A 13393-nucleotide genomic window follows, 5' to 3' on the forward strand; every position below is an offset into this window, starting at 1 on the left:
ATTCCCCAGCAAACAAAGCTCTGCATATTTAAGCGGAAAAGAACAACACAAAACTTCCCACAGCAAATTTTCACACAAGGAAAGCAGTGAGAAATACGGTGCTGGAGCACCACCATGAAAGGACTCAGGAGATGTCTCACCACTGCAGACAGCTTGTTCATCTACTCTAGTGTATGAGCATGCCATTTCTCAAATCTAGCAAATATTTCAGGCATTAACATTTGGAAAATGCATCATGAATTTAAATTGAAGTCTTCTTTTCACCTCATATGTAGCAAGTTTCCAAAAGAGTCCATTGGCTGACTGATACAGGGAGGTTTATTGGTCTGATTTGGACTTATTTGTTAGTAAGGCATTTTTGGGGGGTTCATATAGTCTTAGCAGAACATGTGCTTTGGCACTGAAACCCAAGAAAAAGCCCAGGAGGAATCCTCACTATTTATTTATGTCAGTAATACGGGAAATCTCACAAAATGAGCAGTGTTTTAAGAGATGCATTTTCTTGGAACAGGAGGAAAACAGCTCTCCTGCTTCTTTTAATCATCCGTGTTGTGGTAAATGAGGAAAGCAGCTCAACAGTGTGCCATTATACTAAGATAAAACTGCCCTGAGAAATCAGCATTCAGTCCATGTCCATCAGCCAGCATGGATTCAGAAATCACTGAGATCCCCTTACCCAGAAGGTCATGCTGACCAATACATTAAAAGTCAACGGGAGTCCTTTCGAGCTAATTCAAGCTAATTGGTATATGCTAAAACAATTTTGTAAAATGCTGGGTAAATCCATCCTTCTCAGAAATAAGGCTGAAAGGAGCTGAAATGACATGGTTTACAAATACTCATTTCTCCTTTATCTCCCTGTCTTGGAGGTTGGGCCTGAGAGTGCAGCTGGTGACCTTGCAGTTTGCAAACTGCCTTCATGACAGGAGACATGAAAGGAGACAAATTCCTGCCCATCACCTCCCTCTCCTCCTCCACATAGCCTTGTGCAAGTGACTTAAAGGAGGTGCACATACACCCAACCCCAGAGATGTTATTTTTATCGTCTTCAGATCATTATCATCTCTCAACAAAGAAGAAAGCATATTTGATTTTCAAACACAGATGTGGTTTGGGTTGTTTTTTTTTAATTAAGTGGAAAACTAGTGCACATCGCAGATTAGATACAGGACAGAATGAGAAACGGTGATAAAAAGTGACATGTTGGAGAGTGGTAAGCAGAGATATGAACCCTTTCCCATGGGATGGCCTCTTCCAGCTGCAAGAGCATCCTCCACATGAAGTTCTTGACTTAGTACTGCAGCTGCAGGTGGGAGTTACCCAGAAGAAAATAAAGAGCCATGTACTCTACAGAAATCACTTGGAAGTTATCACAGAAGTTAATTTCAAAGACTAAGCCTGATCTGCTTTGAGCTGACAGGTTATCTGTAACATCATCACCTGGTCTTTTGTTGGCTCTAACTTTCCACCAAGATCAAAACAGGCTTGAAAGAAAGATCCCAAGAACTGAAACAGGAAACAAAACAAACTACTTAGCTTTACATTTGTTATTGAAGCAGAAAATTAGCTGGCAACTAACTTGATGCTTTACCCTTTTGCAGCTGAAAGTCAGGAAAAAAAAAGGGGGGAATATAAAAATAAAATAAAAAAATAATAAGAAGAAGAAAAAAAGCTGAGCTCACTGCATTTATTAAGGGGCTGTTTTTTAACTGAAACTTCCCCTTGATCTGGCATTAAAGGGCTTTCCCCTGAGAGCAGGTGGAGAAAGAACTGCTGCATGGGCAGGGTTAGCAGCACCTGGCAGTTTTTCCTGTTTTCCTCCTGCTGTATTTACAACTCCTGGATTATATAGACATAGAGTGAATAAAAGGCCTATCTCCCACTAAGGTAAAGCCATGCTCCTTCCACAGCCTAAATAGCTAAGGCATGACTTCAAGTTAGGAGTGACCATGGCAAGTTAGGTGGACCATGGCTTTACCACATCAGTAAGACTGGACTGGTGGAACAGCATCCACCGCAGTTAAAAACTGCCCTCAGATTGAGAGGGACCAGGGTAAAGAGAAATATAAATGCTTCTTGCAGGTGGGAGAAAAAGTGGCTCTTGCCTATTAGTCCCACTTGAGAATTGCAGTCCCACCAGGAAAGCTGTCCATTAAGCTGTCCATCAAAATCTCGATATATGGATCAAGATTAGAAAGGGAAAACGGTTTTATTTCTCATGCTGCCACACTTGACTCTAGAGTATGAATGTGAATGAGTGCTGGGTGGAAGAGATATAATTTATATCCATGAATACAATAATCTATGCTCTCTGAGCTTTTGTTTTCATCTATTTTATTGCCATCAACACCAGCCTACAGTTTAAAAATCAGCTCGATATACAAACAAATGCACAGGGAACCATATAACTGAGAAGCTGGTGGTGATTAATCAGCCACTGGATAAATCAGTGCAGAAATCAGGGTGATATACATAGAGCTGCTGCTACTGAATTATATGAGCCTAGCTCCAGCCAACCTGCATATGAGAGGTAAACAAGAGAAACAATAAGAAACTGAGCCTGGAGGTAGCAGGTTTCCCTTACCAGATCTTAAGAGACCAAAAAAACACCAAGGCCTGATCATACAAACTTCTTAAATTGCAGCTCACCTGTCCCATTGCAAGGAAAGAGATTTATATTCCTGTGGAGATCTAGATCATTGCAGCATTTATGATGATTTACATGCTTGATTCAATCCTCCCTGCAGAAGTTGTTAAGTCTGGAAACCAGAGCAGCCAAAGAATCATAGAACTATATAATGGTTTGTGTTGGAAGGGACCTTAACAACCGTCTAGTTTCAAGGACTGAAGTCTCTTGGCAGGCTGAGTGAAAGCACACAACACATACTCCAGAATGGCCAAATATCGATGAATGCTGGGGAACAATGATATCAACTGGTCAGGCACATGCTCTACAAAAGCAGCAACTCTCACTTTGACTCAAACTCCGTCACCAAAGCCTGGGCACAGACTAACCATCCCTACACATGTCATACTGGAAAATTCAGTTTAGGGAGTAATGAGGCCTGTGGCTGATAATGGGATTTCACATCCCATACCAGTGCCTACACCTCCAGGATAAAGTTCGAAGGAAAAGTGACCAAAGAACATATCTCGCAGTAGAAGCACACCAAGCCCCATTGATTTACTGACAAAATGATGATGTTTAAATCAATCTCATCACTTTTGCTGCACGAAGTGCAGAAATTTCATCAGGAAGTTTACTTCAGGAAAACAAATATGCAATGGCAACAAACTGGAAAAAAACTCAAACCCTGGTCCTGACCCAGCCAGATATGATGTCCAGGTGAGAAACCCTTGTCACAAGAGTCCTAGACCCCCAACAATCCCAACTCCTTCAGCCCTCCAGCCCAAAGAGAAAGGTGGCAGAACTAGTGTGGGCAGAGCCTCACTCAAGCCATCAGGTTTCTCACATATGTTTCAACACAGTGTGTGTGGAACCCAGCCCTTCCAGCAAGCCCATCTCTGTACTCACACACTAGATTTCCACAGGTTATTCCATGGCTTTCACAAGAAGCAAAATAGGTGCATATTCAGAGAATCCAGCCCATACTATGACAGAAACTTTGAGGGACATACAGCACAGACACTATGCCAAAATTGACTGCACAGCTATATAGAATCATAGACTCATGGAATGGTTTAGTTGGAAGGGACCTTAAAAGTTCATCCAGTCCCAACCCCTGCCACGAGCAGGGACACCTTCCACTGGAGCAGCTTGCTCCAAGCCCCTGTGTCCAACCTGGCCTTGAACACTGCCAGGGATGGGGCAGGCACAGCTTCTCTGGGCACCCTGTGCCAGCGCCTCAGCACCCTCACAGGGAAGAGCTTCTGCCTAAGAGCTCATCTCAGTCTCCCCTCGGGCAGGTTCAAGCCATTCCCCTTGGCCTGTCCCTACAATGTACATACAGCTGTATACACATTGAATTTTGGCACATCAAGCAAGGCACATGGATTTCCCACTGCACCTTTTTAGCCATCCAGTCCTGAAAGCATTAAGCAACTCTTCACAATTCACATCACTTTCAGAGATGGTGTGCTTTTACTCATACACATACAGGTATGAATAAAACCCTAAGTAAGTCCAGGTTTTCCTACCCTGGAATGCTAACAACCTTCAGCAACCAGTTTACAAGATGGCACAGTGCATTGTGTTATTAAAAGCCACTCATTTGCAACAGTTTGGTCTTCTGACTACCTCGCTGAATGCAAATTATTTAGGAAAAAAAGCCTCAAACATCTGCATTTGCCAAGAGAAAAGATGGTGAACACTCAATTCCCTTGCAGTAAAATAGATTTACTTTATATATTATCTTGCTTTTCAATCCATGTAATTTTGCCTTCTTGCAAGACAGTACTATTTGGTTTGGTGTCATGAATAGCTGCAAGGATTCACTGAATGCTTTGCAATACTATAAGGACTGACCCATGTTCACAATAGTAACCCTTGCTATGGTAAAACCTGTAATCAAACAGAAGTTCCCAACTCTCAGTTTAGATGCAAGAAAATCAATGATGTGGGTGTTGCCAGAGAGCACAGCATATGTCCATTATCTCAGTTCACCACTGCAGGCTTTTCATAGAATTACAGAAGGGTTGGGGTTGGAAGGGACCTTAAAGATCATCTTTAACATTATTTACAGATTTAAAGATCATCATTTGCCTCTGGAAAACAAGAGAGAAGTGTGGTGTCTTCCCAGCCTAGTAGGAGGACTTACTTGAAGGGCTGCATCCCCAGAGCGCAAGCAGCTGGTTGAGGGAGGGGATTCTCCTCCTCTGCTGCACTCTGGGGAGACCCCCCCTGCAGCCCTGATCTAGCTCTGGGGCAGCAGCACAAGAGGGACGTGGAGCTGTTGGAGCGAGGCCAGAGGAGGCCATGGAGATGCTGCAAGGGCTGGAGCAGCTCTGCTCTGGAGCCAGGCTGAGAGAGCTGGGCTGGGGCAGCCTGGAGAAGAGAAGGCTCCTGAAGGGGAGACCTTAGAGCAGCTCCAGGGCCTAGAGGGGCTGCAGGAAAGCTGGAGAGGGGCTTGGGACAAGGGCCTGTAGGGATAGGCCAAGGGGAATGGCTTCAACCTGCCCAAGGGGAGACTGAGCTGAGCTCTTAGGCAGAAGCTCTTCCCTGTGAGGGTGCTGAGGCACTGGCACAGGGTGCCCAGGGAAGCTGTGGCTGCCCCATCCCTGGCAACAGGGATGTTGTCTTTTCTGCCTGACCAGTATCTCCCTTCCTTTGGGGATACACTGCCTCAACAAGCTGGGCTCCTCACCCATTACAATATGTGTGTGTCTGGTCCTTTATGACCCATCCTTGACTCACGGTGCAGAATACAATCAAAAAATTGGTAACTCTCTAAAACACGTTGTTAATTTTGGTCTGGATCCCACCTCTCATACTTTGCTCCTTCTGTCAGTCCCTCCTGCTGCTGCAAAGTGGTCCACACTTACTGGTTTGTCTTGCACATCTGGCAGGCTTCAATCGCATCCTCCTGATCAATGTGCTTGTCACTGTTCGGCCATCTGGTGTCATCGGTGATGCTCTCCTAAACTCAACAGCAAAATACAGCAGCATGACATCCTGCACATATCTTCCTGTATTTCAAAGATACCAATACTGAAACTTCTCTGGGGCCTCCATCAGACTAGGGAGTTGCTATGAATTTATATGCATGCGAACAGACAGTAGCAAAGATTAGGAGATGGAAGGATGATACAGTGAACCTGGGAGGGAGATAAGAGAGGTGGTGTGGACTGAAATACAAAACACAGCAAAGCCTCCAGGAATAGTAAGGCAGTGAATTAAAAAGCCGAAGCAGAGGGTGTTCAGAAAAATCTATTCTTCCATTGGAAAGGGCTCTAAACAAAAAGCTGTCAAATCACTGTGATGGGACAGGCTCCCTTCTTTCCTACACACCAGCAGAAACAGCTGAAACATTACAGCTGCACCACATCCAGTGAGCAGAATCTGTTCCAGAAGCTCTTTTTCCCCCATCCCATTTCCTTGCAAAATAAGCCAGCTGTCACAAAACGTCACTAGGAGCATTTTAGACCATCACACCCTGGTGCGGGGTTGGAGAAACTCTTTCTTTAGGTGGTCTGGCCAGACCTCATCAGGTATGGGGTCAAGCACCTTAGAACAGTACAGACCATCATGGGACATATCATCCTGAGCTGCCTGATGTCATGGACTGTATCTTATCCATAGGCAGAACATCCTATATCCCTGCAGAACCTGCTACAATCTCCCAACTCCATCCTGCCACCCAGAGCCTACCAAAACAGAAACTGCATTGCACAGGCAGGAAGAGAATTTCCAGCAACAGAATGGGAAAAGAAAAAGAAAATCCATTACCACGTTTTTCCCCATCTCCTTTTGCTGGGCTGCCTTCATAATTTGTGTCCTCAGGATGAGCACCTCTTCTTTCCTCACTTCCAACTCCTCATTGGCCAATTTCAGCTGGTTCAGTAGCAGGTTATAACTGTCCTGAGTATCGCTGGACGAGTTGCTCTGGGTTGCTTTGTCTGCGATAGCTTTCCTCAGCTCATTCAGCTCATTCTTCAGCTTCTTGTTCTCCGACTCCAGCTCTTGCCTCTGGAAAACACCAAGCCATTAACCAGTTTAGATAAACTGTCTTGCACTGCCTCATCCTTTTCTGAGATTCCTCTGAGGTAACTCCATTACCAGTGATCACGGCTGAAAGATCAGTTCATGCCAGGATCTGGTTTTTGCTGCCTGACCAGCCATGTGTGGTTCAGAAAAGATTTTTTTGCTGTAACCAGCAGCCTGTTGCGATTTAATAAGAACACTACAGGGTGACACAGGTGAGACTTTATTTGTTGACACTGGTTTTAAACACAAAAGCAAGCCATTAGAGAAGGCAAACATGTTTGTTTCTCCTCCGCTCCTTTTTCCTTCTCAATCTAGGAATCATGACCAGCTCCATAATGTTTAGTTCATCTTTTATATTCATTAGGTAAGCTGGAAGATGTCGATTTACATGACCCTTCATCATGACAGACATCCCGTTAGCTGAGCTAGGGCTGCATGAATTCCCACTACAGCTTCTTTTCTCACACACTTTGTAATTCCCCTGTCCCAGTGCAATGTTTGCAGTTGGAGGATTTCTCGCTCTGACATCTTGTCAGTTGCTGGCACTTGACAGGCAGGGGCAATGCTGTACAAGTTTGACGCCAACAGCTTCTCCTGAATAACGATGAATGAGCTTCACTGTGTTTGCAGAGACAATTGAAGGACTTACTTGCTTTTGCATGGCAGTAAAAGAAAGAAGAATGAAGCTCCAGCAGCTAAGACAGACTTAATTTCAGTATCTCACCATGAAGCTTTGTTTGCAGGTGATAACATCACCTCTGGCAGCTCTTAGCCAGCATCCAAAACCCATCTGGAGCATCCCAGCTGGGTCAAGAGCAGCTCTGCTCCTGTTGATGGGGAATTCTTGCTATGAGTCATAGATAGGGAGGGAGACAGACTCTTGGGGTCCTGCTCACAGCCCAAATCCCAATAACCCACCTTCTCTTTGCACCAGACCCTCCATCACCAGATGCTGCAGTGTGGCAACCAGGATTGCTCCCTCATGCACCCAGACCTCTTAGACCACACCTAAACCAAATGGAATCCATATCCAGCTACCACACAGCAAACCCTAAGACATCTAAGACAAAGTCTGGTGTCGGACTGATTTGGGGTCAGCTGCTTCCTAGGGACAGACTTCCATCCATGTGGATTTTCTTATGTCTACAACAGCACAAGCTCCTTCACCACTTAGATCCAAGTGCTTCTCTCTCCTGAGGACTTTTGACCCTTTCCACACCTTTCTCACACAACCCCTCTTTATCTATGGGATACCTGCTTCATTATCGGCTTTGGCCGAGGTGAGCTAACGACTCCAAAAATGGCTGGGGATAGGGGGATGGGACCAATTTATACAACGTGTAGCTAACACAGCTGTGTAAACCTCGTTTCCATAGGAAACGGGTGTTACAATTATAAATCCTTACAGATTATAAATAGCATGCCTTATCACAGCAGAGGTGTGAACAGAATAGCTGATCTGGCATCTGGACAGTCAGCATACTCCTAGATGAACCAACATAATCAGTAACAGAGCATATTTTGGTACTTTTATACCATCTGTTGTTAAAAAAAGAAAACATACGAAAAGAAAAAGAGCAAGAAATGCATTAGATCCAGAAATTCCTCCACAGCCACATTAATCACAGCTCAGCAGAGGGAGTGTATGAGACACTGGCTTTTCTGTAGCTGTTTTAAAACAAGAAAGTGGAGAGCGTGTGCACTGTGGGAAATTGATACCACACTGGGTTTAACTCTTCTTGCTATGTGGTTAAAGCATCAGCTTGCTTTCCACTATTTTCTGATCAAGCCCAGAGACAGGTTAAAGGTAAGATGAAAGCAACTACATGCTTTTCTACACAAATAGCTTCTGTGATTTTTGTTATTTGTTGGGTAAACCCCCTGCTTTTCCTTTTCTTTCCCCTCCTCCTTTTTCCCTTCTTCTTTCTCTTTTTTAATTCCAAAATGGGTCAGCCACACTGCTAACTCCAGGTACTGGTCATTATCAAGCTGTGCTCTGGTTAGAAGCAAAGCCAGGAAGACCAGGAAAAAAAGCAGTTATTAACAACCCTGCTCCAAGAGCTCATGTCCTGGGCTCCATTCAGAGGTTACATTTAAATTCATTCCCTACTCCTTTCTCACTGGATTTCATGGAGCAATGATAAAACATATACATATATAGACATGGGCAAGACATCCACTGTCCCCTGCACATACACCCTTTTTGCATCAGCATCAGTGATGGCAGGATAGAAGATAGAATAAAAATCTTTGAATGGGGAGAGATTTTTACTTGTGTTGTTTCTTCAACACAGTCCAGTACACCTATTTATTTGATAAATTAGACAGTCAGAACATCCAGAACATGAACTCGTACTTGTCCGAACAAGTAACAGCATTATGGAGGTGTGAAAGGGGTACCCAAGCACTAACAGTGATGGGAACAGCCTCACTCTTTAGGGAGGAGCTTTTATAGTAGCGCAGGATGAAGTATGAGCCCATGTAAAACAGAGGTTCGTACTGCCACGGCAGAAATTTTCCCTCTCTTCTATTTCTGGTACTCAATGGGAAAAGAAAATAAAGTCCTCTAGAAGTTTATTTTATGATAAGCTTCCAAATCTAAGGGATGAAACAAACATCCCAGCTATGTGAAGAGTGAGAAGGTCTTCAGCTATGCATTGCACTCCTGCTAGGACCACAGAGTCAGGGCAAGGTGCTTTCATTCCCACTCCTACTTTCCCAGCCTGAAAAAAGAAAACAAGCCAGAAAATACATTTTCCCCTGCGGAACTTTTTGTGGTATAGGTGTTACTTAGGAACATATCTCCCAGGGAGGCATTCACATTCCTCCAGCCCTGCGTAATGGCTAACCAAACACCTGGTGGGCACATTCTGGACAGCATCTACTGGAAACGGTATTTATCCATTGCAATGGATGCAGAATTTATGCCTTCTGTAAATGTATCAGTATTAGACCACATTTCTTTGCAGTGTTACGAAAAGAAACTTATATGAACTAGCAAACCATGTGCTGGTTGCAAAAAACAAGCTTACAAAGCCATCCACTAACACCTACACCTTGTGTTGTCCCACTCAAGGGGCTGTGCCTGTCAAAAATATCTTGAATGGGACCCAAAAGTGAACAGAAACCAGTGAAGACTCAGGTCACAAAGTACTGAACAAGACTCAGGAATACCCTTAACTTACCTGAAAACTGGCTGTTCATCATTAACTATACAAAAAAAAGAAAATAATTTAAAAATCCCTTGTAGAGCCTATCCTAGAATATAGACAGAGTTTTATTTCAGTTTTCTGAGGATAAGAAGACTTAGGAATTTGCTAAACAGTCAAGACCAGAAGCGTTTGGGAACAGTTAGAGAAGGAGGACACAAGCCACACAAGCCACAGTAGGAGCCCAACAGATTTCAGTCACTCTGTATGTTGTAAGGAGAAAATGATTGAGGCAGAACTGTAAGGATTTAGCACTTGGGGACAAGATAAATTGTAGAGTAGGGCAATAACTGTGAAGACTAGGTTTTGATGAGCTCTTAGGCAGAAGCTCTTCCCTGTGAGGGTGCTGAGGCGCTGGCACAGGGTGCCCAGAGAAGCTGTGGCTGCCCCATCCCTGGCAGTGTTCAAGGCCAGGTTGGACACAGGGGCTTGGAGCAAGCTGCTCTAGTGGAAGGTGTCCCTGCCAGTGGCAGGGATGGGAATGGAATGAGCTTTGAGGTCACTTCTGCTGGGAGATGGAGGCTGTTACTGTAATCAATGCAGATTTATTTGGTTTTGACATGACTGGCACCTTGGGAATGCATGTAAATCGGACAAGGAGTGGAGTTGGAGCCTGGAACACAAAACATGTTGGTCTTCAGCTGTGATAATTCACAACTACTGCATTGTCAAGTCAAAGGAAACCGAAGAAAGTCCCAGTGGGAATATGTGCAGTGGAAGAAGCACCTTTTGCCATAAATGGGCTTGTTACTGCCATGGATGACTCAGAAACAAGCAGACCAGCAGATATAGTTTCGTGTGAGGTGTCCCTGCCCATGGCAGGGGGGTTGGAACTTGATGATCTTAAGGTCCTTTCCAACCCTAACTATTCTATGATTCTATGTTGCTGTAAAGAAACATCTGTGAGCCCACCCCAGGCCCAGGAGCTGATGGAGAGCTGCAGTTTTCCAGCTACATGTCAAATAGCCAGAGCCGGGTTATTAACACATTCAGACAATTTGTTAGGGCTGTTGGAACCATCCAACAGGTTGCAACACTGAGCAGGAGCTTCTCACTCACCTTCAGACTGTTGTATGCAAAATCCTCATGCTCTGAAGTCACTTCAGTCTTCACTTCTGTTACCTGCATGGATTAAGGAGATAAGTTTATATCTAAAAGCAGCCAGAGGTACTGGCTTACAGCACAGGATGGCTAGGCAAGTCTCCATCAACAGCTGCCGCAGAATTGCTGGCCAGCTCAACCATAATAATGTCATAATTGCCATTTCACTGAGTCCCAGCAACACGTAGTGAGGCAGGAGCCACTTCAAGAGAAAATGGATTAATCTCTCATTAACATCTTGACAACTGTGGCTCACTGCAGCTTCCAAACAATGACAGTCATTAGGGGAATGATCTTCAACACAGCAGCTGGAGAACAGGTTTTTAATCTGCCTCTGTACTAAGAAGTGCTGGGGCAGTCTCCTGTTTCATGTTTCCTGCAAACTGCCAGAGGTGATCAGTAAGAATATCTGCTGATGACTTTATTCGGTCTCTTATTGCTTTTGTCAAAAGATCCATAGATCTCACACCAGCGGGTAACAAAATAATCCCCAAACAAAACAACAGAAGCCCCAGAAATTACAAATATGAAACCAAAGAGTCATGGCATTTGCTCAGCATTTCATGGAAGAGCATCTTTACTGCTTTAAGACACCACACACACAGCACTGCTGTTTCATCACATGTATAATAACCCATACTCTGGTGTCTGACCAAGCCACAGAATCTCAGTTACAGATGTCAGGGTTAAATCTATACAAGAGATCTGCCATTAAAAGTCTCCTATGGCAAACATCAGCTCACTGAAACTAGAAAGCTGTGTTTTCAGGCTCCAGTTGCAAGCCTGGAGGGACTCCTGCCTCTTAAGTGACCATTAGACTGCTAGGAATCTTGATATTTATTAATATTTGGTTTTTAAACTGCTTCCAAGCAAATGACCCAAACTGTAGGAATACTTAGGAAGAAGACCAGGTTAGACAGGGCTTGGAGCAATCTGATCTAGTAGGAGGTGTCACTGGTGGGTGGAACTGGATGAGCTTTAAGGTCCCTTCCAACAGTCAATGGGTTTGGGCTTCCCCCCCCCCCCCCCCCACAAGGAAGAAAGATTATACATCAAAGGAATATCCCTGCCCTGCAAAAGGAGAACCCATTCTTCTAACATCTGTCTTGCTAGTTCTGATTTACTACACCATTTTTTTCAGTTACATTCTCATATGTACTGGAGGAAAAGAAACACCCCAAAAACACCAAACCACACAGATCATAACACCACCAAACTGAGGACAGAACACTGACTGACATGTCTAGGAAGTGCTTATCAGCTCACACCACACTGCTGGGTAGAAGGGAAGCCAGGACTGCAAAGAAATGCTTGAATAACTCAAATGGACTGAAAGGAAGGGCTGTTGGAGATGTGGGGTACCAGGGCCTTTGCCTTCGTGTCAGAGTCCTGCACAACGCCCTGCACATATCTGAGGGCAATTTGACCATCCTATTCAGGGTACATAGGAACAGATTCATCCATTAAGTTAAAAGTTCTAAGTTAAATTTTCAGCCAATTTTAAATCTCTGGAAACTCATGCAAAATATATTTCAGCTGAGAATTTTTACTATATAATTTTGTGACACTTAAGGTTTGAAGATTGATGCTGACAATATAATATACAATTGTGAAAATAACATTAAGCCAGCTAAAAAGCAACCATTAAATGCAGAGTATAGCTCTTACCCAATAGGTGTCCCTATGGGGGAGGAGAGGAGAGGTTAAGCCCGACAACTGAGCCCAGTAGTTATGATGAAGTCTTCTCTAATTCCACTCCTTATTCTACATAAAGCAGTGTTATTTTTTCAGGTCCCGTGACCCTTTAAGCTTCTCTTGTATCTGTTCAGGCTCATTCACAGTAATACAAGTTTCAACTTTTTAACTAAATAGTAAGGAGCTTGGGAGGCTCTAATCAAACATATTTTGGTGTAAAATTCTCTCACTTTACAACCCTTGTTTATCAGCTGCAAGTTAGTTTGTCAGTACATGGCATCTTCACGTTCCAGCACCTGCAGAGATTACAAGCCTTGTCACGCACCGTGTCCTCACTCCACTCCCTGTTCAGTATCACTTACCATATGCCAAGTTCCAGGGCTGCCTGTGGAATTATTGTCATGCTCAAACCCCAAACCCTGCATTGTGCTTCCTCAGGCAGTCAAGGAAAAACAGATACCAACATGAAATACTACTATCAATGAAAACTTATCCCTTACCTGGGGTTTCTTGCTCTCTTCCTCCTTTTTCTCCAGCTGGGTTTGCAGCTTCTTCCTCTCCTGCTCGAGCTCCCTCACTCGCTTCTGTAGCTTCAGGAAGAGGGTCATGTCCATGGCTGCTTCCTCCACCCCAACCTCCTGGAGAGCAACAAGAGAGTGGAAGAAAAAGAAGAGACCTCAGTCAAGTTCTGTAACCGCACACAGTCCAGATACACCCTGACTGT

At 44.2% G+C, this 13393-nt stretch overlaps 1 protein-coding gene across 2 annotated transcripts in view; it reads right to left on the minus strand.

The window, feature by feature from the left end:
* Positions 1–13393, minus strand: part of MYO5B (myosin VB) — a 160364-nt gene that overhangs the window by 22660 nt on the left and 124311 nt on the right. For both annotated transcript variants that reach the window (XM_061353572.1, XM_061353571.1), the window contains exons 26-29: positions 13170–13307; positions 10933–10995; positions 6407–6646; positions 5503–5597 (exon numbers count right to left, since the gene is read on the minus strand). In XM_061353572.1, the coding sequence (XP_061209556.1) occupies positions 5503–5597; positions 6407–6646; positions 10933–10995; positions 13170–13307 (536 nt within the window). The remainder of the gene's footprint in view (positions 1–5502; positions 5598–6406; positions 6647–10932; positions 10996–13169; positions 13308–13393) is intronic.

Source organism: Neopsephotus bourkii, unplaced genomic scaffold (assembly GCF_033783945.1).
Source record: "Neopsephotus bourkii isolate Nb327-2 ecotype Australia unplaced genomic scaffold, CSIRO-AGI_Nbou_v1 NB_682, whole genome shotgun sequence".
In the NCBI taxonomy this organism is placed as follows: domain Eukaryota; kingdom Metazoa; phylum Chordata; class Aves; order Psittaciformes; family Psittacidae; genus Neopsephotus; species Neopsephotus bourkii.